General features: G+C 46.7%; 1 protein-coding gene and 1 long non-coding RNA gene across 4 annotated transcripts in view; one reads left to right on the forward strand and one right to left on the reverse strand.

The window, feature by feature from the left end:
• USB1 (U6 snRNA biogenesis phosphodiesterase 1) overlaps positions 1–27,289 on the forward strand; it is a 59,503-nt gene that overhangs the window by 28,238 nt on the left and 3,976 nt on the right. Inside the window, exons 8-12 of the mRNA XM_082270787.1 lie at positions 15,486–15,634; positions 16,005–16,188; positions 16,343–16,396; positions 18,552–18,657; positions 20,426–20,509. Coding sequence (XP_082126913.1) covers positions 15,486–15,634; positions 16,005–16,188; positions 16,343–16,396; positions 18,552–18,657; positions 20,426–20,509 — 577 coding nt within the window. The remainder of the gene's footprint in view (positions 1–15,485; positions 15,635–16,004; positions 16,189–16,342; positions 16,397–18,551; positions 18,658–20,425; positions 20,510–27,289) is intronic.
• On the reverse strand, positions 16,449–17,615 carry LOC309565792. Of its 3 annotated transcripts, XR_014225832.1 has the most exons (4): positions 17,003–17,041; positions 16,941–16,969; positions 16,554–16,646; positions 16,449–16,515 (listed from the first exon to the last, which is right to left on the reverse strand). It is a non-coding gene; the product is annotated as an uncharacterized lncRNA (long non-coding RNA). The 3 variants fall into 3 exon arrangements; XR_014225830.1 differs by lacking the exons at positions 16,941–16,969; positions 17,003–17,041 and adding an exon at positions 17,564–17,615 and having other exon boundaries at positions 16,554–16,642; XR_014225831.1 differs by lacking the exon at positions 16,941–16,969 and having other exon boundaries at positions 17,036–17,116.

The following is a 27,289-nucleotide window of genomic DNA, read 5'->3' on the forward strand; positions in this document are numbered from 1 at the left end:
TTGCGCAAAACAATCAAAATACGCTTATTGTGATTTTTTTTTTTTTTTACCTAACATAGGTAGCAGAAAACAAATTGGCCAAAAATGATAAAAAAATTAGATTTTTACATTTTTTTTGGGGGGAATTTCATATAAATGTGAAAAATATTGTTACTTTTTTAAAAAATTTTCGCTCTTTTTTTCTTGTTTATAGCGCAAAAAATAAAAATCGCAAAGGTGATAAAATACCACCAAAAGAAAGCTCTGTTTGTGGTGAAAAAAGGACGTAAATTTTGTTTGGGTACGGCGTCGCACGACCGCACAATTGTCAGTTAAAGTCGCACAGCGCCGAATCGCAAAAAGTGGCCCAGATGTAAGACAGCAAAATCCTCCGGTGGTAAAGTGGTTAATGTCTCCTCCGCTTCTCCTCTGGTATCTGGTTTTGACATGTACCCTCTCACTTCCGCTAGGCGATCTGTGCTGAAGTTCTCTTCTCCCCCTCCCTCCCTGCAGTCTTCTGGGACATGTCACAGGGACCATTCACAATGAATAGCGGGCATCCAGCTATGAAGCCACAAGCTGTCACAGCTGGGTGCCCACAGTTAAGATGTCGGCTCCAAGGGCTGAACACGGTCCCCGGCGCCCCCTCGGGTGAGCACATTGCTGGATCTTGGGACAAGTGAGTGGTATTTAGGGCCCCTTTCACACCCCTGTGCGACTTGGGACTGCAAAGTCGTACCTCATGATTTCCAATGAGTACCGTCCATATCTGTGCGACTTTAACCACTTTACCACCGGAGGATTTTGCTGTCTTACGTCCAGGCCACTTTTTGCGATTCAGCACTGTGCGAATTTAACTGACAATTGCGCGGTCATGCAATGCCGTACCCAAACGAAATTTACGTCCTTTTTTTCCCACAAACCGAGCTTTATTTTGGTGGTATTTGATCATCTCTGTGATTTTTATTTTTTGCGATATTAATAAAAAAAAGCAACAATTTTGAAAAAATTATATTTTTCTACTTTCACAGTTAAAAAATATCCAATATATTAAATTGTTGTCACATATTTAGGCCAAAATGTATTTAGCTACATGTCTTTGACAAAAAAAATTCTCAATCAGCATATTTTTAACCGCTTTAAGACCGGAAGATTTTACCCCATTCCTGACCAGGCCATATTTTGCGATTCGGCACTGCGTTACTTTAACGGACAATTGCGTGGTCGTGCGACGCTGTACCCAAATTAAATTGATGTCCTTTTTTGCAAGTGGTTAAAAATCTTCAGAGGGGATGCTTTATATATATAAGCCTTTAATGGTTACCAGTTTAGAGTTACACAGGAGGTCTGGTGCTAGAACAATTGCTCTCGCTCTGGCGTTCGCAGCGACACCTTACGTGTGGCGCAATCGCTGTTTACGTGCTGTTTACGTATGCGTACGGGACCAACGTGTGTGTTCGCCTTTGCACGGTTGGACAGGGCACTTTAAATGTTTTACTTATTGGTGGGTCACTGGTACACTAACTGATGTTTTTTGTACACTATGACAGATGTTGATGTCACAATGCAACACTATTGCAGATGTTTTGTGCTCTGGTACAGATGTGATGGGGACACTGACAGATGTTTTGTGCTCTGGTACAGATGTGATGGTGACACTGACAGATGTTTTGTGCTCTGGTACAGATGTGATGGGGACACTGACAGATGTTTTGTGCACTTGTACAGATGTGATGGGGACACTGACAGATGTTTTGTGCACTTGTACAGATGTGATGGGGACACTGACAGATGTTTTGTGCACTTGTACTGATGTGATGGGGACACTGACAGATGTTTTGTGCACTGGTACAGATGTGATGGGGACACTGACAGATGTTTTGTGCACTGGTACTGATGTGATGGGGACACTGACAGATGTTTTGTGCACTGGTACTGATGTGATGGGGACACTGACAGATGTTTTGTGCACTGGTACAGATGTGATGGGGACACTGACAGATGTTTTGTGCACTGGTACAGATGTGATGGGGACACTGACAGATGTTTTGTGCACTTGTACAGATGTGATGGGGACACTGACAGATGTTTTGTGCACTTGTACAGATGTGATGGGGACACTGACAGATGTTTTGTGCACTTGTACAGATGTGATGGGGACACTGACAGATGTTTTGTGCTCTGGTACAGATGTGATGGGGACACTGACAGATGTTTTGTGCACTGGTACAGATGTGATGGGGACACTGACAGATGTTTTGTGCTCTGGTACAGATGTGATGGGGACACTGACAGATGTTTTGTGCTCTGGTACAGATGTGATGGGGACACTGACAGATGTTTTGTGCTCTGGTACAGATGTGATGGGGACACTGACAGATGTTTTGTGCTCTGGTACAGATGTGATGGGGACACTGACAGATGTTTTGTGCTCTGGTACAGATGTGATGGGGACACTGACAGATGTTTGTGCTCTGGTACAGATGTGATGGGGACACTGACAGATGTTTTGTGCACTGGTACAGATGTGATGGGGACACTGACAGATGTTTTGTGCTCTGGTACAGATGTGATGGGGACACTGACAGATGTTTGTGCTCTGGTACAGATGTGATGGGGACACTGACAGATGTTTTGTGCACTTGTACAGATGTGATGGGGACACTGACAGATGTTTTGTGCACTGGTACTGATGTGATGGGGACACTGACAGATGTTTTGTGCACTTGTACAGATGTGATGGGGACACTGACAGATGTTTTGTGCACTTGTACAGATGTGATGGGGACACTGACAGATGTTTTGTGCTCTGGTACAGATGTGATGGGGACACTGACAGATGTTTTGTGCTCTGGTACAGATGTGATGGGGACACTGACAGATGTTTTGTGCACTTGTACAGATGTGATGGGGACACTGACAGATGTTTTGTGCTCTGGTACAGATGTGATGGGGACACTGACAGATGTTTTGTGCTCTGGTACAGATGTGATGGGGACACTGACAGATGTTTTGTGCACTTGTACAGATGTGATGGGGACACTGACAGATGTTTTGTGCTCTGGTACTGATGTGATGGGGACACTGACAGATGTTTTGTGCTCTGGTACAGATGTGATGGGGACACTGACAGATGTTTTGTGCACTTGTACAGATGTGATGGGGACACTGACAGATGTTTTGTGCTCTGGCACTGATGTGATGGGGACACTGACAGATGTTTTGTGCACTTGTACAGATGTGATGGGGACACTGACAGATGTTTTGTGCACTTGTACAGATGTGATGGGGACACTGACAGATGTTTTGTGCTCTGGTACAGATGTGATGGGGACACTGACAGATGTTTTGTGCTCTGGTACAGATGTCATAGGGACACTGACAGATGTTGTGTGTATTGGTACAGCTGTTTGGGGATTTGTGACAGCTCTGTGTGTAAAATCATTTCTTTTATATATATATATATATATATATATATATATATATATATATATATATATATATATATATATATATATATATATATATATAAAAATATTTAATGAGAATATAAACCATCCAAAATAAATTCCAATGTCAGCTTCCACAGAAAATGTACCAAAACATTTTATATATGAACAACCGCACCATAAACCATCAATTAATAAATGTAAGGTATCAGTCATTCAGTTTCCCCCCAATCCCACCCTCCCACAACCCTCAGCTACGTATATAAATGAAGTTTCACCCCAATATTCTGTCCAAGACCAATTCTGCAGGAGCCTGTGTGTGTCTAGCCAGGGGGACCAAACAGCCTGGGACTTGCCTGGGCGCCCTCTATGGTAAAAGATGTACTTTTCGAACCGGTCACCCATTTGGGCTATCCACTCCTTACATGAGGGAGGTTCCGTTGACTTCCAATGTCTGAGAATGAATGTGCGTGCTTAGAATAGGGCCCTAGCTATGATTTGTTTCATAATCTCTTCCACCCGAAATTCATTCAGGACACCCAGAACTCATAGTTTGGGGTTAGCAGGAATAACTACATTAAATTATTCAGGGTGTCCAGGACGCTCCTCCAATAAAGATGTAGTTTGGGGCACCTCCACATGAGATGAATAAATCACCATGGTCTCTAGAGCACCTTGTACAGGTCGGGTTTTCTCTAAGTACCATTTTGAATAATCTCACTGGAGTGAGGGGAACGCTGTGGAGAATATATGATTGTGATAACCTTAACGTTAAGGGAACAAGACTGCACCGCCGGTGAGGCCTCCTCCCACCGTTCCTCCTCAAATGCACCCACATCTTGCTCCCATCTACTCTCCGCTCTCGATGGACGTCTTTTAGAAAAAAGCACAGTAGCATGTAGTAGCATCTGGATATGACCCCTTTATATACTTCCACTTCTGACATGTACATAGTTAAATTTGGGGGTTGGCGACTGTACCCAATCATCAACACCAGCCTGCGCTCTACATGCATGTTGTAACTGTAAGTAATAAAAATACACAGATTGTGGGAGGCAAAATCTATTTTGCAATACCGAAAATGGACACAAGATGCCACCATCAAAAATGTGAGACAAATGTGTAATGCCATTCCCAAATGGAGCTAAATTAAAGCGGAGTTCCGGGCACAGAAATTATTTTTTGCTGAACATACCCCCGGGACAGTCAGGGCTAGCACATTCCACAATGGCTAGCCTCTGATCTGTCCCGGTTCGCACTTACCTGCAAGAAGAAATACTTACTTTGAAAATTTCTTCCACAGCGTTTCCATCTCTCTTGTGGGCAGCTGAAGCCGGCGCGGTCCTCTTCGGTGTCTTCTTCCGCGTCTTCTTCTCCCAGAATGCGCCGCACCGGCCCCTCTCGTCACTTCCGGTGCGGCGCCGCATTCCTAAACAGCTTCTGGGCATGATTCTTGGGGGCTATGACGTTTAGCTCCCAGGAATCATCGCGAGGCAGGAAGTGACGGGGTGAGCCTCGGCGCTGGAGGAGGAAGCAGTCATAGGTGAGTATTTACGATCTTCAATAAAAAGGTGAGTAAACAAAAAAAATAAAAATAACTATCCAATTCCTTTTCAGGTGAGCTCTACCTAGCGGAGGGGCACAAAAAAAAAAAATAGTTTTTGTGCCCGGAACTCCGCTTTAACCACTTAAGCCCCGGAGGATTTGGCTGCTAAACGACCAGAGGGTATTTTGCGATTCGGCACTGCGTGACTTTAACGGACAATTGCGCGGTCGTGCGACGCTGTACCTAAACGAATTTGGCGTCCTTTTTTTCCCACAAACAGAGCTTTCTTTTGGCGGTATTTGATCACCTGTGCGATTTTTTGATCACGCGCTATAAACAAAAAAAGAGCGTAAATTTTGCAAAAATAGCAATATTTTTCCCTTTTTTTTATATGAAATTCCCCCAAAAAAAATGTAAAAATCAAAATTTTTTAATATTTTCGGCCAATTTGTTTTATGCTACCTATGTTTGGTAAAAAAAATCGCAAAAAGCGTATTTTGATTGGTTTGCGCAAAAGTTATTGCGTTTACTAACAAAGGGAAAGATTTTTGTCATTTTTGTTGTTTTTTTTTTTAACGCGTAATGGCGGCGATCTGCGATTTTTTTTGCGGTACTGCGACATTGCGGCGGAAAGATCGGACCCTTGACTGACATTTTTGACACTTTTGGGGTTACCAGTGACATTTCTACAGTAATCAGTGCTATATATATGCACTGTTACTGTAAAAATACACTGGTAGTGAAGGGGTTAACTTTATTTGAGAGGGAGGGGCTGTGTGTGTCCCTAGGGGCGTGATTCTAACTGTGATTGGCTGTGGCTTCAACTGTATGCAGAGTGATCAATGGATCTACATAGTAGATCCATGTGATCAGCTCTCATACAGAGAGGAGAATGACAGGCAGCTTGTTTATACAAGCTGCCTGACTTTCTCCCTCTCCCCCGCCGATCGCAGAGTGGCCGGCGGCGATCGGGTCCGCCGGTCACACGCGCGGGGGGGTCCGTGACCACGCGGGAGCGGGAGCGCGCCTCCGGCGGCGCGCGCTCGCTCCCTAAACCCTCACAGGCGAGCGACGTAGACCTACGTCACTTTGCCTGTGAGGGGCTGACCGCCGCCGTAGATAGTCGTGCGGCGGTCGGCAAGTGGTTAAGTAAAACCCACAACCTCCTGCATTTGTCTCGCCCTATTCCAAACTTTTTGCATAGGGGAATAGGTACAGGGCCGCTGATAGGGGGGGACCACCAGCCCTCTTGTAGGGGGCCCGAGCACACAGGGGGACCCACACAGAGAGGGGGATTAGTGATGGACAACAAATACAGAAATCTTCCTCCAGCACCTGAATCTGATCTGTCCCTCTCCCTGCTATCAGCTTTTGGGCCCTTTCACACGGGCGCTCCGTATGTCCGCAAATCATCCTATTTTTTTGCGGATGATTTGCGGACATAATGTAAGTCAATGGCATTGCGGATGTCAGTGGAATACCATCCGCTGACATCCGATTTTATTCCTGTCAGTTCTGTTTCTTTTTTTGGAATGGAACAAAACCCTATTTTTGTTCCGTTCAAAAAACGGAAAGGAAGGAAAATCGGATGTCAGCGGTGTCATCCGCTGACATCCGCAGTGCCATATACTTACATTATGTCCGCCTATCATCCGAAAAACGGATGGGATGATATGTGGGCATACGGAGCGGATGACCGAAATGTCATCCACTCCGTGGAAAAAAAAAAAAAAAAGGACCGCAGCGGAGCTTTCACATGGAGCCGCCGTGTGAAAGAGCCCTTTATCTGTTGAGAAAGAGACAGTCGTCCCTCACTAATCCCCCTCCCTTGTGTGGGCCCCCCTCCCAGCACTTATCTCTGCTCAGGAGTTTATTTGTAAATTGTAACTTTGTTTCTCTCTCTCTGTCTCTCTGATCACTGAGCTCCAACTGCCCAGCCTGTATATTTTTCTCATCTTTTTTATTTAACATAGTTTTTTTTTTTTAGATTTAGCAGGAATTATGCGAGTTATGTTATATTTGTGTCTGATAATAGTGATTTTGTTGTAATTTTAGCTAAATATATCTTTAATATTTTCTTGGGGGGGGGGGGGGGCCTGCCAGGTAGTCTGTACGGGGCCCCGTGATTTCTAACAGCAGCCCTTAATAGGTAGGAAAGAGTTTGTTGGATTTTCTAAAGGTCAGAGCCTCCAGACCCATGGCTACACTGTTCACTCCCGTCTCATGAAGGAGAATGCGTGTGGATGGATCGGTTGGAGCATCCTCCGGAACCCTAGCTCTAGCAATATGTTGTAACTGGGCAGCGAGGTAATATAACCAGGGGTTCAGTAAGGCCAGGCTTTGGAGCTCTGTCAGAGTGACCATCGGGTTCTTGGTCACCTCCCCTTCTTTGGTCTCTGCATTTGTTCCAACTTTCTTCTAGGAGGCCTAGAATGCCAAATAAAAACTCTAAACCTAAAGCAGGGCTCAAAATTTCAAGTCATGAGCTTCTAGCCAGGCCTTAAGAGTTACTCGCCACTTGTTGCCCCACCCAAACCCTACCCTGCTCCACCCCTAAACACGCCCTCGTAAAATATCTCATAAAATACACTATTAAATGTTTTATTAAGAATTAAGTTACAAAAAAATATTAACAACAACTTTAGAGTGCCCACAGCGTGCCCCCTTTCAATGCACAGTGCCCACAGCGTGCCCCCTTTCAATGCAGAGTGCCCACAGCGTGCCCCCTTTCAATGCAGAGTGCCCACAGCGTGCCCCCTTTCAATGCAGAGTGCCCACAGCATGCCCCCTTTCAATGCAGAGTGCCCACAGCGTGCCCCCTTTCAATGCAGAGTGCCCACAGCGTGCCCCCTTAAATGCAGAGTGACCACAGCATGCAGAGAGACCACCGTGCACTTACCTGATGCAGCGGCGACTTCTCCTCAATCCTCCGTGTCTCCCGAGTCCTCCTCCTCCTCCTTGGCCAATGGCAATTGTTCGCCTTTCGGCCAATCAGGAAACGGGTCTCGGACCCACTTCCTGATTGGCCAGGAGGAGGATCCTTGTGACAATAGCGAATATCAATTCGCTATTGTCACACAATGGGTGGGCTCAGGGCGCACCGCTCTGCGCCCCGGGTCCACCCTTTTCTTACAGCACAGCCCTTACTCGCCATCCTCATCATTCCACTCGCAAAATGCGAGCAGGCGAGTAGAATTTTTGAGGGCTGACCTAGAGTTGATAATTCAAAATGTTTTTAGGGGGATAACCATCTGGGTATTGTGTAAAACCTGAAGAAGTTGTGGTATAAAAATCATTTTGATTAGATTAATTTTCCATACCACCAAGAGTTTGTCTGGACCAAATTTTTGCCTTGTCTCTAATGTGGTTTAAGCGTAGTTCCGGCCTATTTTGCAACTTTAGTGATTCTTGGAGTGGTCGCTATGCTGATCAACAATTGGGCATTTTCAATTTTTTCGGGGGTCCCTTACCTTATTTTTAGGGCATTTTTGATTGTACTTCTTCCTTCTCCCCCCTCTATGGCCGCGGCCACCGACATCACTTCCGCCTTTGCATTGCATCCTGGGTGCTGTTTGTCATCACTCCCAGGAGGCTGGAATCAGGAAGAACTCCCAGAATACTCCCTGGATTTAGGAAGAAGGACACAACACATTACACTGCGGCTTCAGATGCCCACATCTAAGATGGCCGCTCTCAGACATCGTTTTTAAAAGTAAGATTCTGACTAAAATCCAATACCGTGCACCTTGTAAGTATGAGAATAGCGGTTCTGTAAAGGGCGATGGATTACTATTATAGGGGTATTCTTAGTTAAAAAAGGTATTTGAGGCCAGAACTCTGCTTTAAGTAAGGGGGATAGGTTCAGATGTACATAGTCAAGCGGGCTGGGGGTGACAACTATTCCCAAGTACTTGAAACTGGAGTTAACAGGAATGTCATGAAGAACCGTCCCCGTTATTGCACTCTGATAGGTTAGTGACGACTTATCGGTATGAAGTATTTTCCAGCTATTTTTAGAGGACGTGTTGGGTCAGGATTGGCGTGCAGGTTTTGTACAGTTCTTGTTGTACTCGATGGCGTCAGATTAACCGCCTGGCTACCGGGGTGATTTATTTTTCTATCCCCCCCCCCCCATATGTTAACCACTTGTTCCGGAAGGTTTTACCCCCTTCACGACTAGGCCATTTTTTGGTATTCAGAGCTGCGCTACTTTAACTGACAATTGTGCGTCATGCAATTTATATCATTTTTTTCACACAAATAGAGCTTTCTTTGGTGGTATTTGATCACCACTGTTTTTTTTTATTTAAACAAAATAAGACCAAAAGTTTTGTTAAAAAAACGTTTTACTTCTATAAAACATATTCAATAAAAAAACGTAAAAAAACGAATTTCTTCATAATTTAGCGCAAAATATTTTCTGCTGCATGTCTATGGTAAAGAAAGAAATCCCAAGTGTATATTATTTGTTTGTGTGAAGGTTATAGTGTCCTATAAACTATGGTGTGTGTATATATACTAGAATTTTTAATTATTTATTTTAATATTAGTAATGGCGGTGATCTGTGACTTATAGTAGGACTTTGATAGTGTGGCGGACAATCTGACTCTAGCTGAAGCTGTACGCAAATTAAATTTATATCATTTTTTTCCACACAAATAGAGCTTTTTTTGGTGGTATTTGATCACCCCTGAGGTTTCTTTTTTTTTTTTTTTTCATTTTCTTTTTATATAAACCAAAAAAGACCAAAGAATTAAAAAAAAAAAGTACATTCTGCCTTAAAAACATATTCTTTAAAAAATGTCTTCATGATTTGAGGCCAAAATATATTTTGCTACATGTCTTTAGTAAAGAAAAAAAATCCCAAGTGTATATTATTTGTTTGCTTCAAAGTTATAGTGTCTACAAACTATGGTATACAGGGCATCCGGAACGTATTCACAGCGCTTCACTTTTTCCACATTTTGTTATATTACAGCCTTATTCCAAAATGGATTAAATTCATTATTTTTTTTTTTTCAAAACTCTACAAACAATATCCCATAATGACAAATGTGAAAGAAGTTTGTTTGAATTCTTTGCAAATTTATTAAAAAAAAAAAAGGAAAAAAAATTGCATGTACATAAGTATTCACAGCCTTCGGTCAATATTGTGTTGAAGCACCTTTGGCACCAATCACAGCCTCAAGTCTTTGTGAGTATGATGCTACAAGCTTGGCACACCTATTTTTGGGCAGTTTCTCCCATTCTTCTTTGCAGGACCTCTCAAGCTCCATCAGGTTGGATGGGGAGTGTCGGTGCACAGCCATTTTCAGAGCTCTTCACTTTCAGATCTCTCCAGAGATGTTCAATGGGGTTCAAGTCTAGGCTCTGGCTGGGCCACTCAAGGACATTCACAGAGTTGTCTCATAGCCACTCCTTTGTTATCTTGGCTGTGTGCTTAGGGTCGTTGTCTTGTTGGAAGATGAACATTTGCCCCAGTCTGAGGTCTAGAGCGCTCTGGAGCAGGTTTTCATCAAGGACGTCTCTGTACATTGCTGCATTCATCTTTCCCTCGATCCTGACTAGTCTCCCAGTTCCTGCCTTTGAAAAACATCCCTACAGCAGGATGCTGCCACCACCATGCTTCACTGTAGGGATGGTATTGGCCAGTTGATGAGCAGTGCCTGGTTTCCTTCAGACATGATGCTTGCCATTCAGGCCAGAAAGTTCAATCTTTGTTTCATCAGGTCCTACAATGTCTTTTGGCATACTCCAGACGGCTGTCATGTGCCTTTTACTGAGGAGTGGCTTCTGTCTGGCCACTCTACCATACAGGCCTGATTGGTGGAGTGCTACAGAGATGGTTGTTCTTCTGGAAGGTTCTCCTCTCTCCAAAGAGAAGCACTGGAGCTCTGTCAGAGTGACCATCGGGTCCTTGGTCACCTCCCTGACTAAGGCCCTTCTCCCTCAATCGCTCAGTTTTTAAATTATTTTCATTTACTAGTAATGGCGGCTATCAGTGACTTAAAGAGGTTGTAACCCATTAAAAAAAATTTTTTCAACATGAAAGAGAAACACATAATGAGCTAGTATGCATCGCATACTAGCTCATTATGAAATACTTACCTTAGAACGAGCCCCCGCCGTGCTGCCCGCTTACCTGTATGACGGGCAACATGTTCAGCCGCCCGTCTTCCGGGATCGCGGCATCTGATTGGCCGGAGCTGCGGTGACGTCACTCCCGCGCACGCGCGGGGGAGCCGACGGTCACGGCACAGGGCTCTGAAAGAATGGCACCAGCGGCCGTTCCTTCAGAGCGCATGCGCCAATGATGTCACTGGCTGCATGTAAGGTAAATATCTCCTAAACGGTGCATGTTTAGGAGATATTTACAGTACCTATAGGTAAGTCTTATCATAGGCGCACCTATAGGTACAACTTCCTGAGGAGGGTTTACTTCCTCTTTAAAGAGGAACTGTGATAGTATGGTGGGAAATCTGACACTAGGTGACGCTGGTTGGGGTACACTAACTGACAATGACATGAATAGTGACACTAATTCAGTGATTGGTGCTAAAACTATACACTGTCAATGTACTAATGACACTGGCTGGGAAGGGGTTAAAATATAAGGAGGATCAAGGGGTTACCTGTATGCCTAAAAATTTTGTAATGTTTGCTGCTTTTACTAAGCGATCTTGTTTTTTTTCCCCCTGCTCTCCAGGAAATAAAAAAACAGCAAGATCGCCTGTCAGTGTACATGGCTCTGTGTTGTCTAGCAACACAGAGCTCTCTACAGTGAATGACGGAGCCGATCAGCAGGTCCCAGGCGATCAATCATTGGCCGTAACCCACTGATCGGCTTGTGTGTAACAAATCACAGCACAGCTGGGGGCGGCTGGCGCCCTACCAAGGAGCACTGATTACATACATTATCCAACACACAGCAGCCGCCCTGCCATGGCAATTTGGCAATTATACTCGTGGCGGTCGCTAAGCGGTTAAAATCTGCTTTTTTTTCTTTTTTTATTGCTAGAAGTTACTGTAACCCCCCCATCAAAAGTACATATTTTGTAAAACAGAGACCCTGGATGATAAAATGGTGGTAGTTGCAATTTTTTATGTTGCGCATTATTTGGGTAGTTATTTGCCAAACACATATTTTCAAGAAAAAATACAAATAAAATACATTTTAGTGCACACAAACACAATATTCTACCTAATTTTTGGTAAAAAAATCAATTTAAATTTCTGCAGTGATTTTTGTGTTTTTTTTTAACAGCAATTTTGCTGCGTTTTTGCCACGACTTGCGTTTTGCATTTTTTTATGCTTTTTTTTGTGGCAAATTTGTTGTTGGGGAGATTGAAAAACGCAAATCGCAGTAAAAAACGCACTACGTGCTTTTCTGTAGCTTTTCAATTGAATTCTATTGAACCAACAAAGCACCGTTTTGCGTTTAAAAAAGTCCCCAATCCTTTCAAAAAACAGAGGCACAAAAATGCATTGATGTGAACGTGTTCCATAGGAACCCATGTGAAAAATAATGCTCTGCATTTATGCAAAAAGCATGAAAAAATGCATTGGTGTGAATGCTGTCACAGCTAAAAGCTGTGTCTTCGGCCACACTAGCTGTGACCCTTCCCTCTAAAACCCGTTACCAAGCTCACAGCGTAAACCTGATTTAATCACTTGTGCCATGCCGTTTATAAACATACTTTGGTAGAGAATTGGTTAAAGTGGTATTGAATAGATTTTTTGAAAACCTGGGAGGCCATATTTGTATAACAGACTGATAAATGCCCCCATCCCCCCACCCCCTCTGACCGCTGTAATGGGATTTGAGCCACACATGCGCAGCTCAGTGTACACTTATGGCACCGCTCTGTGCTCATGCGCAGCTCAGTGTACACTTATGGCACCGCTCTGTGCTCAGGCGCAGCTCAGTGTACACTTATGGCACCGCTCTGTGCTCATGCGCAGCTCAGTGTACACTTATGGCACCGCTCTGTGATCATGCGCAGCTCAGTGTACACTTATGGCACCGCTCTGTGCTCAGGCGCAGCTCAGTGTTCACTTATGGCACCGCTCTGTGCTCATGCGCAGCTCAGTGTACACTTATGGCACCGCTCTGTGCTCATGCGCAGCTCAGTGTACACTTATGGCACCGCTCTGTGATCATGCGCAGCTCAGTGTACACTTATGGCACCGCTCTGTGCTCAGGCGCAGCTCAGTGTTCACTTATGGCACCGCTCTGTGCTCATGCACAGCTCAGTGTACACTTATGGCACCGCTCTGTGCTCAGGCGCAGCTCAGTGTACACTTATGGCACCGCTCTGTGCTCATGCGCAGCTCAGTGTACACTTATGGCACCGCTCTGTGATCATGCGCAGCTCAGTGTACACTTATGGCACCGCTCTGTGCTCAGGCGCAGCTCAGTGTTCACTTATGGCACCGCTCTGTGCTCAGGCGCAGCTCAGTGTTCACTTATGGCACCGCTCTGTGCTCATGCACAGCTCAGTGTACACTTATGGCACCGCTCTGTGCTCAGGCGCAGCTCAGTGTTCACTTATGGCACCGCTCTGTGCTCATGTGCAGCTCAGTGTACACTTATGGCACCTCCCTGTGCTGTGGTGATGTGTTTCCGGAGTGACAACCTAAGGCACTAAAGTTGCATATAAACCCCGCTCCGCTCTCGAGCAGAGCCATCTGCGGACTGCATTGTAAGCCGAGTGACATTTTCTAAATGGGTAAAGGGCGCGGCCACCCATGGTGGCACTGCCCTCGTGTGATGTCACTGACCGGTGCATGGGGGGGGTTTTCCTGAATGGCAGTTTGTAAATGTGGTCACCCTAGCCTGGCTATTCAAGTGGCCAAAAAAGAGGGAACCTGAAAGGCAGACCAGGCGAGGATTATAGGACCAGCGGGATCAGTGAGGGCGTATCACTGGAGGTTCTCCTTTGGCAGCTTAGTCTGCCATAATGTTCATGAATATGGTACACACTTCTACAATATGAAATAAACCTCATTGGGGGCATTTTTAAAATATTTTTGGTTGACATTGATACTGCTGATAGAGATGACAGTCCAGTGGGCAGGGGAAAAGTCCCATGTTCTCCTCAGGGGAAGGTCATATGGTCTTTTCCATGGATGTCTGTTGGTGGATAGACAGGTCCCCCCAGATGTTCACTCCCCCAAGTAGCATCTTCACTGGCCAATGAGGATGAAGCACTCTGGGGTGGCAACTGTCATAACCCACCGCTCCACCCAGGGCCTTATGACTGGGGAATGTGTGGGTGATTGGTTGGTGCTGTGTAGGAGGGGTGTCACTGTCAGGCGTTGGTTAACTCTATGTTGGGCGGAAGGAGGTGTCTATCAGGGGTTGGCTGGTTCAGTGTTGGGGGTAGGGGGGTGTCCCTGATAGAGATAGTTGGCCCTGTGTTGGGGGGAAAGAGGTGTCCCTGTCGGCGGTTGGCTGGCGCTGTGTTGGGGGGAGGGGCTTTTGCTGTTGGAGGTTGGTTGTCGCTGTGTTGGGGGGAAGGAGGTGTCCCTACCAGGGGTTGGTTGGCCCTATGTTGGCGGAAAGGAGGTGTCCCTTTCTGAGGCTGGCTGGCGCTGTGTTGAGGACAGGGAGGTGTCCCTGTAGGAAGTTGGTTGGCACTGTGTTGGGGGGGAAGGGGTGTTCCTGTTGGAGGTTGGTTGGCGCTATGTTAGGGGGAAGAAGGTGTACCTGTCAGAGGTTGGTTGGCACTGTGTTGGGGAAAGGAAGTGTCCCTGTCGGAGGTTGGCTGGTTCAGTGTTGGGGGTAGGGGGGTGTCCCTGATAGAGATAGTTGGCCCTGTGTTGGGGGGAAAGAGGTGTCCCTGTCCGGGGTTGGCTGGCGCTGTGTTGGGGGGAGTGGGTTTTGCTGTTGGAGGTTGGTTGTCGCTGTGTTGGGGGTAAGGAGGTGTCCCTACCAGGGGTTGGTTGGCCCTATGTTGGCGGAAGGAGGTGTCCCTGTCTGAGGCTGGCTGGCGCTGTGTTGAGGGCAGGGAGGTGTCCCTGTAGGAAGTTGGTTGGCACTGTGTTAGGGGGGAAGGGGTGTTCCTGTTGGAGGTTGGTTGGCGCTATGTTAGGGGGAAGAAGGTGTCCCTGTCGGAGGTTGGCTGGCGCTGTGTTGGGAAAGGAAGTGTCCCTGTTGGAGGTTGGCTGGCGCTGTGTTGAGGGCAGGGAGGTTTCCCTGTAGGAAGTTGGTTGGCACTGTGTTAGGGGGGAAGGGGTGTTCCTGTTGGAGGTTGGTTGGCGATATGTTAGGGGGAAGAAGGTGTCCCTGTCAGAGGTTGGTTGGCACTGTGTTGGGGAAAGGAAGTGTCCCTGTCGGAGGTTGGCTGGCGCTGTGTTGGAGGGGTGTCACGGTCAGGGATTGGTTGACTCTGTGTTGAGGGGAAGGAGGTGTTCCTGTCAGAGGTTGGTTGGCGCTGTGTTAGGGGCTAGGGGGTTAATTTTAGAGCAAAACTCCACATACGAGTCATGTTAATCTTCTCTCTCCAGGCAGCCCTGCCCCCTCCCAGTCCCGGAAAGCATCCTGAACATGTTCCCGGATGTCGCTCATTCCACAGATGACCCCACCAGGCACGGCGGACGCCAGCGCAGCTTTCCCCATGAGCGAGGACACTGGGCCACCTACGTCTATGTGCCGGGTGAGTACCCATGTGTGCTATTCTGTCACCATGCACTGTACACTGTGTGTGTGGAGAACTGTCAGCACCTCTGTTGTGTTTTTGTTCAATTTGAGAGATTACTGTTTACTTTCTATCCCTGGGATACAACAGGAAGTGAAAGGAAATCAGCTGTTACCACAAGTGTCCCCATTGGCAGATTTTTCCTCATTTCCTGTTCCAGTGACAACCCAAACATACTGGATTTTCCCTCACTTCCTGACTGTAGGAGCGCATGGCTGCGCTGTGTGTCATTTGACTGTAGGAGGCATGGCTGCGCTGTGTGCCATGTGAATGAAGGGGGCGTAAAACAGTTCTGGAGTCATCCTCATCCTCCTCCTTCCTCCCTCAGTCCGTCCCCGGGAGGAGTTCTCTGAGCTGCTGGATGATCTACTGGACGCGGCTGGGAGCAATGGGCTTCACCTCACCAAGATGGAGGAATTTCATATCACCCAATCACAGACGGTTATCCTGCGTCATCACTGGATCGAGCCCTTTGTCCAATCACTGCGGGAGAGGCTGAGCTCTGTGAATCGGTGAGTGGAAACCTCCAACCAGTGATGGTTGTGTGGGTGGGATTTCCTCTGAGGTGCCATCTGCACTGAGGGTGCATTATTGGGAGCATTGTGTAAATGTTATCTCTGTCCTCTCTCCAATGTGCTTCTCATTGAGTGGCTGATCTTGTTTCAGGTTCCTGTGTGTCGCCGACCGCTTGAAGGTTTACACCAATCAGGAGAAGACCAGGTGAGGGTGCTGTGTGTAAGGTATCACCCCTATCTCCGGAATGAGCCAATTATGCCTACTACCCTACCTATCACCCCATGTCCTACCTACCTGAGGAGAGCACATGTCCTGCGTCCTACCTACCTGAGGAGAGGGCAGCGCTTCTCCCATGTCCTACCTACCTAAGGAGAGTCCGAACTATTATGCCTACTACCCTACCTATCACCCCATGTCCTACCTACCTGAGGAGAGCACATGTCCTGCGTCCTACCTACCTGAGGAGAGCGCAGCGCCTCTCCCACGTCCTACCTACCTAAGGAAAGTCCGAACTGTTATGACTACTACCCTACCTTTCACCCCATGTCCTACCTACCTAAGAAGAGCACATGTTCGGCATCCTTAATACCTGAGGAGAGCACATGTCCTGCGTCCTACCTACCTGAGGACAGCCCATACTATTATGCATACCACTCAACCTATCACCCAATGTCCTACCTACCTGAGGAGAGTACATGTCCTGCATCCCTACTACCGGAGGAGAGCATGTCGCCCATGTCCTAACTACCTGAGGAGAGCACATGTCCCACATCCTACCTACCAGAGCATAGCACATCTCCCATGTCCTACCTACCCGAGGAGAGCGTGTCTCCCGCATCCTACCTACCCGAGGAGAGCGTGTCTCCAGCATCCTACCTACCCGAGGAGAGCGTGTCTCCCGCATCCTACCTACCCGAGGAGAGCGTGTCTCCAGCATCCTACCTACCTGAGTAGAGCACGTCTCCCGCGTCCTACCTACCTGAGTAGAGCAAGTCTCCCGCGTCCTACCTACCTGAGGAGAGCGTGTCTCCCGCGTCCTACCTACCTGAGGAGAGCGTGTCTCCCGTGTCCTACCTACCTGAGGAGAGCGTGTCTCCCGCATCCTACCTACCTGAGGAGAGCACATGCCCTGCATTCTACCTACCTGAGGAGAGCGTGTCTCCCGCATCCTACCTACCTGAGGAGAGCGTGTCTCCCGCATATTACCTACCTGAGGAGAGCGTGTCTCCCGCATATTACCTACCTGAGGAGAGCGTGTCTCCCGCATATTACCTACCTGAGGAGAGCGTGTCTCCCGCATATTACCTACCTGAGGAGAGTGCGTCTCCCGCGTCCTACCTACCTGAGGAAAGCGCGTCTTCCGCGTCCTACCTACCTGAGGAGAGCACCTCTCCCGCGTCCTACCTACCTGAGGAGAGCACATGCCCTGCATTCTACCTACCTGAGAGTGTGTCCCATGTCCTACCTACCTGAGGCGAGCATGCCTCTTGCCTTCCTGAGGAGTGTGTGTGTTCTACCTACCTGAGACACACTGTAAGCGACGGGTAATGTCTAGCTCACCACCCCAAGACTCCGGGGATAGGTGTATTCGGTGTGGGGTGTTTAGGCTACATTCACACCTGAGCGTAGCGTTTTCGCGCGTTTTTACCGCGATTTTTACCGCGATTTTTGTGCAGGCGTTTTTAGATTGAATAGATACCAATGGAAAACGCCTGTAATCTGCCCAAAAAGAAGCTCATGTACTTTTTTGAGCGTTGGGCGTTTTGTATACAGCATCAAAACGCTCAGATGTGAACAGGGGCCATTGAAATGAATAGGATTTGTCTTGTTGGGCGTTTTGAGAGCTGATCCTAGAGCAGAAAAACTCCCCAAAACGCCTAGATGTGATCTATGCCAAATTGTCACAGGTTTACAGGTAAACCTCCCAGTCATCATCCTCATATAATTGGGGGGGGGGGGGGGGTGGTCCTGTAATCCTCAGAGACAGCTGGGAACATTGTAACTAATAAGACTAGGAAGTTGTCATGTCACAGGATCAGACATAACAAACCCTTCTAAGTGGGATATTATCAGGCATACTGTATATGTGGCACCGTGGAGGCGGGCCCTATTTGGTGCTAAGTCACAGTTTTGTATCAGGCGTGAGCTCAGTCAGCAACCCCAACACTGTGACCACACTGCCACCAACAGCTCCCAGTTACTCAGGAGCAATCAGAAGCTAGTAGGACAGGCTCCCAATCACATGATCACCTTGACATCCAATTACAGTAATCACATGATCTGGGGGGAGGGGGTCCAGACACTTTGAAGGGTCCGGTAGGAGTCGGCAGAAAGGGGTTAATTGTCATCTCTCTGACAGAACTTTCCTGGGCCTGGAGGTGACGGTGGGGCAGCAGCAGCTCCTGGACATGGTGTCAGAAGTGGACCAATCACTGCAGGAGTTCAGGCTAGAGACCTTCTACCAGGTGAGTGCGGTAGTGTACCCTGGCCTGCCACAGCACTCTGTGTACTACTATTATCACACCTGTCCACTTAGACTTGTGGCCTTAGTACATGCGTCCATTAACAAACAGACATTCACAGCTTTGATGCCCATCTCTCTGTGTGTCACTGGGAGCCTCCTACAGATCCTCGTGTCCCAGTGAAGACTGGAGCCCCCTGCAGGTCACTGTGTGTCCTGATGGGGTTTGACCAGTGCCCTGGGATTCTCTGCAGGTACCTGTGTTTCCCAATGAAGAGTGTCCATTTCCCAAAAGCCCCCCACAGGTGTTCCCATGAAGAGTGGAGTCGTCATCCCCCCCCCCCCCCCCATGGATCCTGCTGAAGGGAGGCCATTGCCCCAGGTCCCTGCATGTCCCAATGAAGATTGGCCCATTCATTAGTAGTCCAATGCAGGCCCCTTTGTTGCTGTAACGAAAAGTTGCCTTTTCCTGGAGAGATCTCTACAGTTCCACATGTAAGGAAGGGCCTATTCTCTGGGAGTACCAATGAGTAGTGTGTCCCAATGAGTAGTGCCCCAGGAGCACACCAACCTCCCCCCCCCCCCCCCCCCGGCAGGTTCCTGTGTGTCTCGATGAGTGTCCCTTTCTTTGGCAGTCCCCCACAGGTACCTGTGTGCCTCAGTGATGTATGGAGCCTTCCTCAAGTACCCGTGTATCCAGATGAAGAGTGTCCCTCTCTGAGAGCCCTCTGCAGGTCCCTTTGGTTCTTTCCTGTGTCCCAATGAAGAGTGCTCTTTTCTTCAAGAACCCCTTGTATGTTGCAATGAAGATTGGAACCCCACCAAGTACCTGTGTGTCCCGCTGTAGAGTGTCCCTTGCTATGGGAGTCCCCTGCAGGCCCCTGTGTGTCTCAATGAAGAGTGGAGCACCCCACAGGCCTCCATGTGGCCTGAAGAAGAGTGGCCTGTTGCCAGGGAGTCATCCACAGGTCACCATGTGTCCCTATGAGGAGTGGTCAGTGCATCTGAAGCCCTCCACAGGTCCCTGAGTGTCACAGTCAACTATAGAGCCCTACCACAAGTACCTTTGTGTCCCAATGAAGAGTGGCCTATTCCCTGGGAGTCCCCTGCAAGCCCTTGTGTGTTCCAATGAATAATGTCCCTTTCCTCAAGAGCCCCACCACAGGTCCCTGTGTGTCCCAATGAAGTATGGAGCCCCCACAAGTACCTGTGTGTCCCAGTGAAGAGTAGCCGGTTCCCCAGGTGCCTGTGTGTCCCAGTGAAGAGTGGCTGGTTCCCCAGGTGCCTGTGTGTCCCAGTGAAGAGTAGCCGGTTCCCCAGGTGCCTGTGTGTCCCAGTGAATTGTGGAGCCCCCTGCAGGTTCTTATGTGTCCCAGTGAACAGTGGCTTGTTCCAATGAAGAGCAGCCAGTGCCTCAGGAGCCTCCTGCAGGTCCCTGTATGTCCCAGTGAAGGGTGTCCCATTCCCTGGGAACCCCTCACAGTCCCAATGAGTTCCTAGCTGTGCGGTCATCAGACTTTTGAGCCAAAATTGGTGGGATCTGACAGCTAATATTAAATACTACACCCATGTGTGGAAATACGCTGCAGCCAAACTTGTATAGATACACTCCTTCCACTGCAATAGTGCCTTGTTGGGGAGACGAGACGGGCAGAATTCCCCCCATGTAAATAAAGGTCCGTGTAATTGGGCAGTTTCGTAAGACCTGCAAATTGATTGTATTTTACGTTCCTGTCAGTATATTACCCATAATTAATTTTCTCTTTTCCCAGCATCCCTCTTTCCATGTCAGTCTGGCCTGGTGTGTGGGTGACAGGGTGGATCTCCTGCAGGAGGCAGTGCGGGATCATCTGCAGGTAAGATGGGTGCCATACCCCATGTTACTGTCACCAATACCCCAAGTTATTGCTCCGTTTGTGTATACCTGGGCAAGGGATCCTTTCCCCGCACCTGCTGTCACAATTTGAAAATAGCGAAGCCATGCGGGGCTCTGCCCACGTCATTCATTCACAGTTTCCTGTGAATGAATAGGCTTCAAGTACTGTCACCCATTGCGGCTGACAGCTTGTAATTCTCTATTCATAGAATTACAAAAAAGGGACGTTTTTAGGACTTTAAATGGGACAGGTAATAACCAAAAAGATAAAATGGTGTTAGCATATTTATTTGCATAAGACATTGAAAAACCATAATAATGGGTACATACATCTGTAATAGATAATCGTCATCTCTTGTATACAGGAAACACCATGAATTAATTGTACAGTGGGTACGGAAAGTATTCAGACCCCCTTAAATTTTTCACTCTTTGTTATATTGCAGCCATTTGCTAAAATCATTTAGGTTCATTCTTCTTCCTCATGAATGTACACATAGCACCCCATACTGACAGAAAAACACAGAATTGTTGACATTGTTGCAGATTTATTAAAAAAGAAAAACTGAAATATCACATGGTCCTAAGTATTCAGACCCTTTGCTGTGACACTCATATATTTAACTCAGGTGCTTTCCATTTCTTCTGATCATCCTTGAGATGGTTCTACACCTTCATTTGAGTCCAGCTGTGTTTGATTATACTGATTGGACTTGATTAGGAAAGCCACACACCTGTCTATATAAGACCTTCCAGATCACAATGCATGTCAGAGCACATGAGAATCATGAGGTCAAAGGAACTGCCTGAAGAGCTCAGAGACAGAATTGTGGCAAGGCACAGATCTGGCCAAGGTTACAAAAAGATTTCTGCTGCACTTAAGGTTCCTAAGAGCACAGTGGCCTCCATAATCCTCAAATGGAAGACGTTTGGGACGACCAGAACCCTTCCTAGAGCTGGCCGTCCGGCCAAACTGAGCTATCGGGGGAGAAGAGCCTTGGTGAGAGAGGTAAAGAAGAACCCAAAGATCACTGTGGCTGAGCTCCAGAGATGCAGTCAGGAGATGGGAGAAAGTTGTAGAAAGTCAACCATCACTGCAGCCCTCCACCAGTCGGGACTTTATGGCAGAGTGGCCCGACGGAAGCCTCTCCTCAGTGTAAGACACATGAAAGCCCGCATGGAGTTTGCTAAAAAACACCTGAAGGACTCCAAGATGGTGAGAAATAAGATTCTCTGGTCTGATGAGACCAAAATAGAACTTTTTTGCCTTAATTCTAAGCGGTATGTGTGGAGAAAACCAGGCACTGCTCATCGCCTGTCCAATACAGTCCCAACAGTGAAGCATGGTGGTGGCAGCATCATGCTGTGGGGGTGTTTTTCAGCTGCAGGGACAGGACGACTGGTTGCAATCGAGGGAAAGATGAATGCGGCCAAGTACAGGGATATCCTGGACAAAAACCTTCTCCAGAGTGCTCTGGACCTCCGACTGGGCCGAAGGTTTACCTTCCAACAAGACAATGACCCTAAGCACACAGCTAAAATAACGAAGGAGTGGCTGCACAACAACTCCGTGACTGTTCTTGAATGACCCAGCCAGAGCCCTGACTTAAACCCAATTGAGCATCTCTGGAGAGACCTAAAAATGGCTGTCCACCAACGTTTACCATCCAACCTGACAGAACTGGAGAGGATCTGCAAGGAGGAATGGCAGAGGATCCCCAAATCCAGGTGTGAAAGACTTGTTGCATCCTTCCCAAAAAGACTCCTGGCTGTATTAGATCAAAAGGGGGCTTCTACTAAATACTGAGCAAAGGGTCTGAATACTTAGGACCATGTGATATTTCAGTTTTTCTTTTTTAATAAATCTGCAACAATGTCAACAATTCTGTGTTTTTCTGTCAGTATGGGGTGCTATGTGTACATTCATGAGGAAGAAGAATGAACTTAAATGATTTTAGCAAATGGCTGCAATATAACAAAGAGTGAAAAATTTAAGGGGGTCTGAATACTTTCCGTACCCACTGTATATGAATAAAAGCCGATAGTTTCCCATGTCACCTGCTCTCTTGGTCTCTTCACTTTGTCAATGGGCACCTGTCTCTCTATACTATTCTGAGGTATTTCCACCCGATTGGTCACACTTATACATGGCAATTTAGTTATTTCTCTATGGTTCATTGAGGGACACAGCTCCTGACCTTCTTAACCATTGAGTTATACTGCCCCCTACAGGAGTGAGGCAGAAAAAAAGCTTGACTACGCCTATAGGCAGTCCCAGGGGGTATACTCCCACTCTCAGCTATAGGCACTCAGTTTTTTTCTGCCTAGTTTCTTCAGTGTTGTCACATGAAAAGATATAATAAAATATTTACAAAAATGTGAGGGGTGTACTTACTTTTGTGATATACTGTACATATATATATATTATACTATACACACAACGCTCAGCAGGAAGAGGTTTGGACAGAGTCCTGTGACGTCTGGGAAATTAGGAACTGAAGGGGCGGAGTTGTATGACATTGCATAGGAGGTGGGTTTGGGCAGCCCAGAGTCAGGAAGAGGGCGGAGTCTGTGAACGGTAATGGAGAAGAGCAGAGTTGTTGTCCGGAGGTTTGGGCAAACTCCTATCCTGTGTCAGTGAGAGCTTGGCATTGCACCCACGATCTGCTGATCATAGTTACAGTGCTCTGCAGGTCCCTTTAGAACATAAAAAATAATAAATTGACATATTATTTTACCTTAAAAAAAATGTGCATTTATATATATATATATATAAAATTATTATTTTTTTTGTCCAAAAGGTGACCTTGTACTTTATTAACCACTTTAGCTCCGGAGGATTTTCCTGCTTAACGTCCAGGCCACTTTTTTCAACTTTGCACTGCGCGACTTTAACTGACAATTGCGCGGTCATGCAACGCTGTACCCAAATTAAATTTACGTCCCTTTTTTCCCACAAACAGAGCTTTCTTTTGGTGGTATTTGATCACCTCATTTTTTGCGATATTAATAAAAAAAGCGAAAATTTTGCGAAAAAATTGGCATTTTCTACTTTGACAGTTAAAAAATATCCAATATATTCAATTTTTGTCATATATTTAGGCCATAATGTATTTAGCTACATGTCTTTGACAAAAAAAAATTCTCAATGAGTGTATTTTTAACCACTTTAAGACCGGAAGATTTTACCCCCTTCCTGACCAGGACATATTTTGCGATTTGGCACTGCGTTACTTTAACCGGTTGCCGACCGCCGCACGACTATATACTGCGGCGGTCAGCCCCGGCCAGGCAGAGTGACGTATCGGTACGTCACTCGCCTGTCACTGACTTGCGAGCCTATCGCGGGCGGGCGCGCGCCCGCCGAGGCGCGCGCCCGCCGCGGCTCGTTCACAGGCAAGTCAGTGCGTGTGACCGGCGGACTCGATGTCCGCCAGTCACACTGCGATCGCTCCTGTGAAGGGAGAAAGACAGAGCAGCTTGTGTAAACAAGCTGCCTGTCAGTTCTCCCTGTGTAAAAGTAAAGATCTGACCGTTCTACTATGTAGAACGGTTGATCTTTGCTTTTACACCAATAGCAATGTCCCTACACAGTAGAAAGCACGCCCCTAGGACACACTTAACCCCTCCCTGTCCAATAAAGTTAACCCCTTCCCTGCCAGTGTCATTTTTGCAGTAACAGTGCATATGTATAGCACTGATTACTGCAGTAATGTCACTGGTAACCCCAAAAGTGTCAAAAATGTCAGTCAAGGGTCCGATCTGTCCGCCGCAATGTCGCAGTAACGAAAAAAAAAATCGCAGATCGCCGCCATTACGCGTTAAAAAAAAAAACACCAAAAATGACAAAAATCTTTCTCTTTGTTAGTAAACGCGATAACTTTTGCGCAAACCAATCAAAATACGCTTTTTGCGATTTTTTTTACCAAACATAGGTAGCATAAAACAAATTGGCCGAAAAATGTTAAAAAATTTTGATTTTTACTTTTTTTTTTGGGGAATTTCATATAAAAAAATGTGAAAAATATTGTTATTTTTGCAAAATTTACGCTCTTTTTTTGTTTATAGCGCGTGATCAAAAAATCGCACAGGTGATCAAATACCACCAAAAGAAAGCTCTGTTTGTGGGAAAAAAAGGACGTCAAATTCGTTTAGGTACAGCGTCGCACGACCGCGCAATTGTCCGTTAAAGTCACGCAGTAAAAAATCGCAAAAAAACCCCTGGTCCTTTAGCAGCCAAATCCTCCGGGGCTTAAGTGGTTAACGGACAATTGCGTGGTCGTGCGACGCTGTACCCAAACTAAATTTTATGTCCTTTTTTTCCCCACAAATAGAGATTTCTTTTGGTGGTATTTGATCACCCGTGCAATTTTTTTTTTTTTTTTTTTTAAATTTTTGAAAAAAAGAGCGACAATTTTGAAAAAAAAAAAACAATATTTTTCACATTCTGATATATAACATTCCCCCCCCCAAAAATGTACAAATCAAAATTTTTTAACATTTTAGGCCAATTTGTTTTCTTGCTACATATTTTTGGTACAAAAAAATCACGATAAGCGTATTTTGATTGGTTTGCGCAAAAGTTATCACGTTTACTAACTACGGGAAAGATTTTTGTCATTTTTGTTGTTTTTTTTTTTTTTAACGAGTAATGGCGGTGATCTGTGTTTTTTTTTTTTTTTTTTTTGCGGGACTGCTACATTGCGGCGGACAGATCGGACCCCTAACTTACATTTTTGACACTTTTGGGGGGACCAGTGACATTACTATGGTAATCAGTGCTAAAAATATGCACTGTTACTGTAATGACACTGGCAGGGAAGGGGTTAACACTGTTGGTGATCAAGGGGTTAAATGTGTACCTCATGCTTACTGACGTGTGTGGGGGGAGGGGGTTGTGTGACAGAGACGCAGATCGCAGGTTCAGCTATGCTGAATCCTGTGATCCGCCCGCTTTGTTTACACAAACGGGCAGATTTGCTCACTCTTTCCCCGACGATTGGGGAAGAGTGGCGGTCATCACCGCCTCTCCTCCCCTGGCCCGACTCCCGCTGTGTCTGAATACAGCGAGAGCGAGCCTCCGGCGGCGCGCGCACGCCGCCGTTTGAGGGTGGAGTTCAGCAACGTAGGTCTAGGTCGCTGGAAACCAGCCGAGCCGCTCTGCTGCAGTAGCAGCAATGTGAGCGGTCGGCTAGTGGTTAAAGGGGAAACTGAGATTTAAAAATACGAAAGAGCAAGGGAAAATAAAATATCTTGCATTGGCCGGGAATCGAACCCGGGCCTCCCGCGTGGCAGGCGAGAATTCTACCACTGAACCACCAATGCTGTAGATATTAGCTTTTCTTGCTTCTTCCAACAAGTTCTGACATAGATTTGCAAAATCAGCAGTTTGGAGAGGATATTTTTCCTCTTTCTAGGACTGTCTTTTAGTCCAGCTGTTTGTGAGATCAGAGTCTGAGTACATCCAGATGTATGGTGTGTGAAGCATTAGTGGTTCGGTAGTAGAATTCTCCTCTGGCACACAGTAGGCCATTGTTAGATTTCCAGCCAAAGCAAACTTTTATTTTAAATATTACGAATGGCTGAGTAATGTTCTTTTAAATAGATTTTATATGCAAGTTGATATTCCTATGAAAAAAAAATGCTAATTTTTCTGGTTATTAACTACCTCCCACCCGGGCCATTGTAGATATACGGCCGGGCGGGAGTCTCGTCCTTCTGAATGGACGTTCCCGGAACGTCCTTCAGAAGGAGAGAGATCGCGCCGCGGGCACGCGCAGCGGCGCGATCTCAATGTGCCTGTGTCCCTCGGACACAGAGCAACATCATTCGGCAGGAGGGCCCTGTGATTGGCCCTCCTGATCACATGACGGCTGTGTCCAATCACAGCCGTCATGTAATGTAAATAGAGCCGTTGTAACGGCTTCGATCTCTTCTCCTCACTGACAGATCCTGTCAGTGAGGAGAAGAGGAGAGGATCGGTGCTGCTGCGGGGGTGATCAGTGAGTATTTCTAATTATTCACCGATCACAGTGGGGGTCTGTGCTGGTAATCAGAACATTGATTACCAGTGCAGCCCTGGGGGGGTGCCACTAAGCCACCAGGGATGCCCACCCATGACCACCAGGGATGCCCACTATGGCCACCAGGGATGGCAATCAGGGCTCAGAGAGCCCCCCAGTGCCCTCCCTATCAGTGTTGCCCACCAATGCCATCTATCAGTGCTGCCCACCAGTGCCGTTATTGCCATCTATCAGTGCCGCCCACCAGTGCCCATTATTGCCCACCAGTGCTGCCTATCAGTGCCCCCCATCAGTGCCGATCAGTGTCACCCATCAGTGCCGATCATTGCCGCCCAACAGTGCCGCCAATCAGTGCTGCCTATCAGTGCCCATCAGCGCTGCCTATCAGTGCCCACCAATGCTGCATATCAGTGCCACATATCAGTGCCCATCAGTGCTGCATATCAGTGCCACCCCATCAGTGTCTCCTCATCAGTGCCTGTCAGTGCGGCATCATCAGTGCTCATCAGTGCAGGAAAAAATGTATCTATTTACAAAATTTTATAACCTAAACAAAAAAACTTTTTTTTTTTTCAAACTTTTCCGTCTTTTTTTTATTTGTGCACCAAAAAAGAAAAAACCTGACGGTGATCAAATACCACCAAAAGAAAGCTCTATTTGTGGGGAAAAAATGACACAAATTTGGTTTAGGTACAGTGTTGCATGACCGCGCAATTGTCATTCAAATTGCAACAGCG

This window comes from Pelophylax lessonae (assembly GCF_965119305.1).
Source record: "Pelophylax lessonae genome assembly, chromosome: 10".
Lineage (NCBI taxonomy): Eukaryota > Metazoa > Chordata > Amphibia > Anura > Ranidae > Pelophylax > Pelophylax lessonae.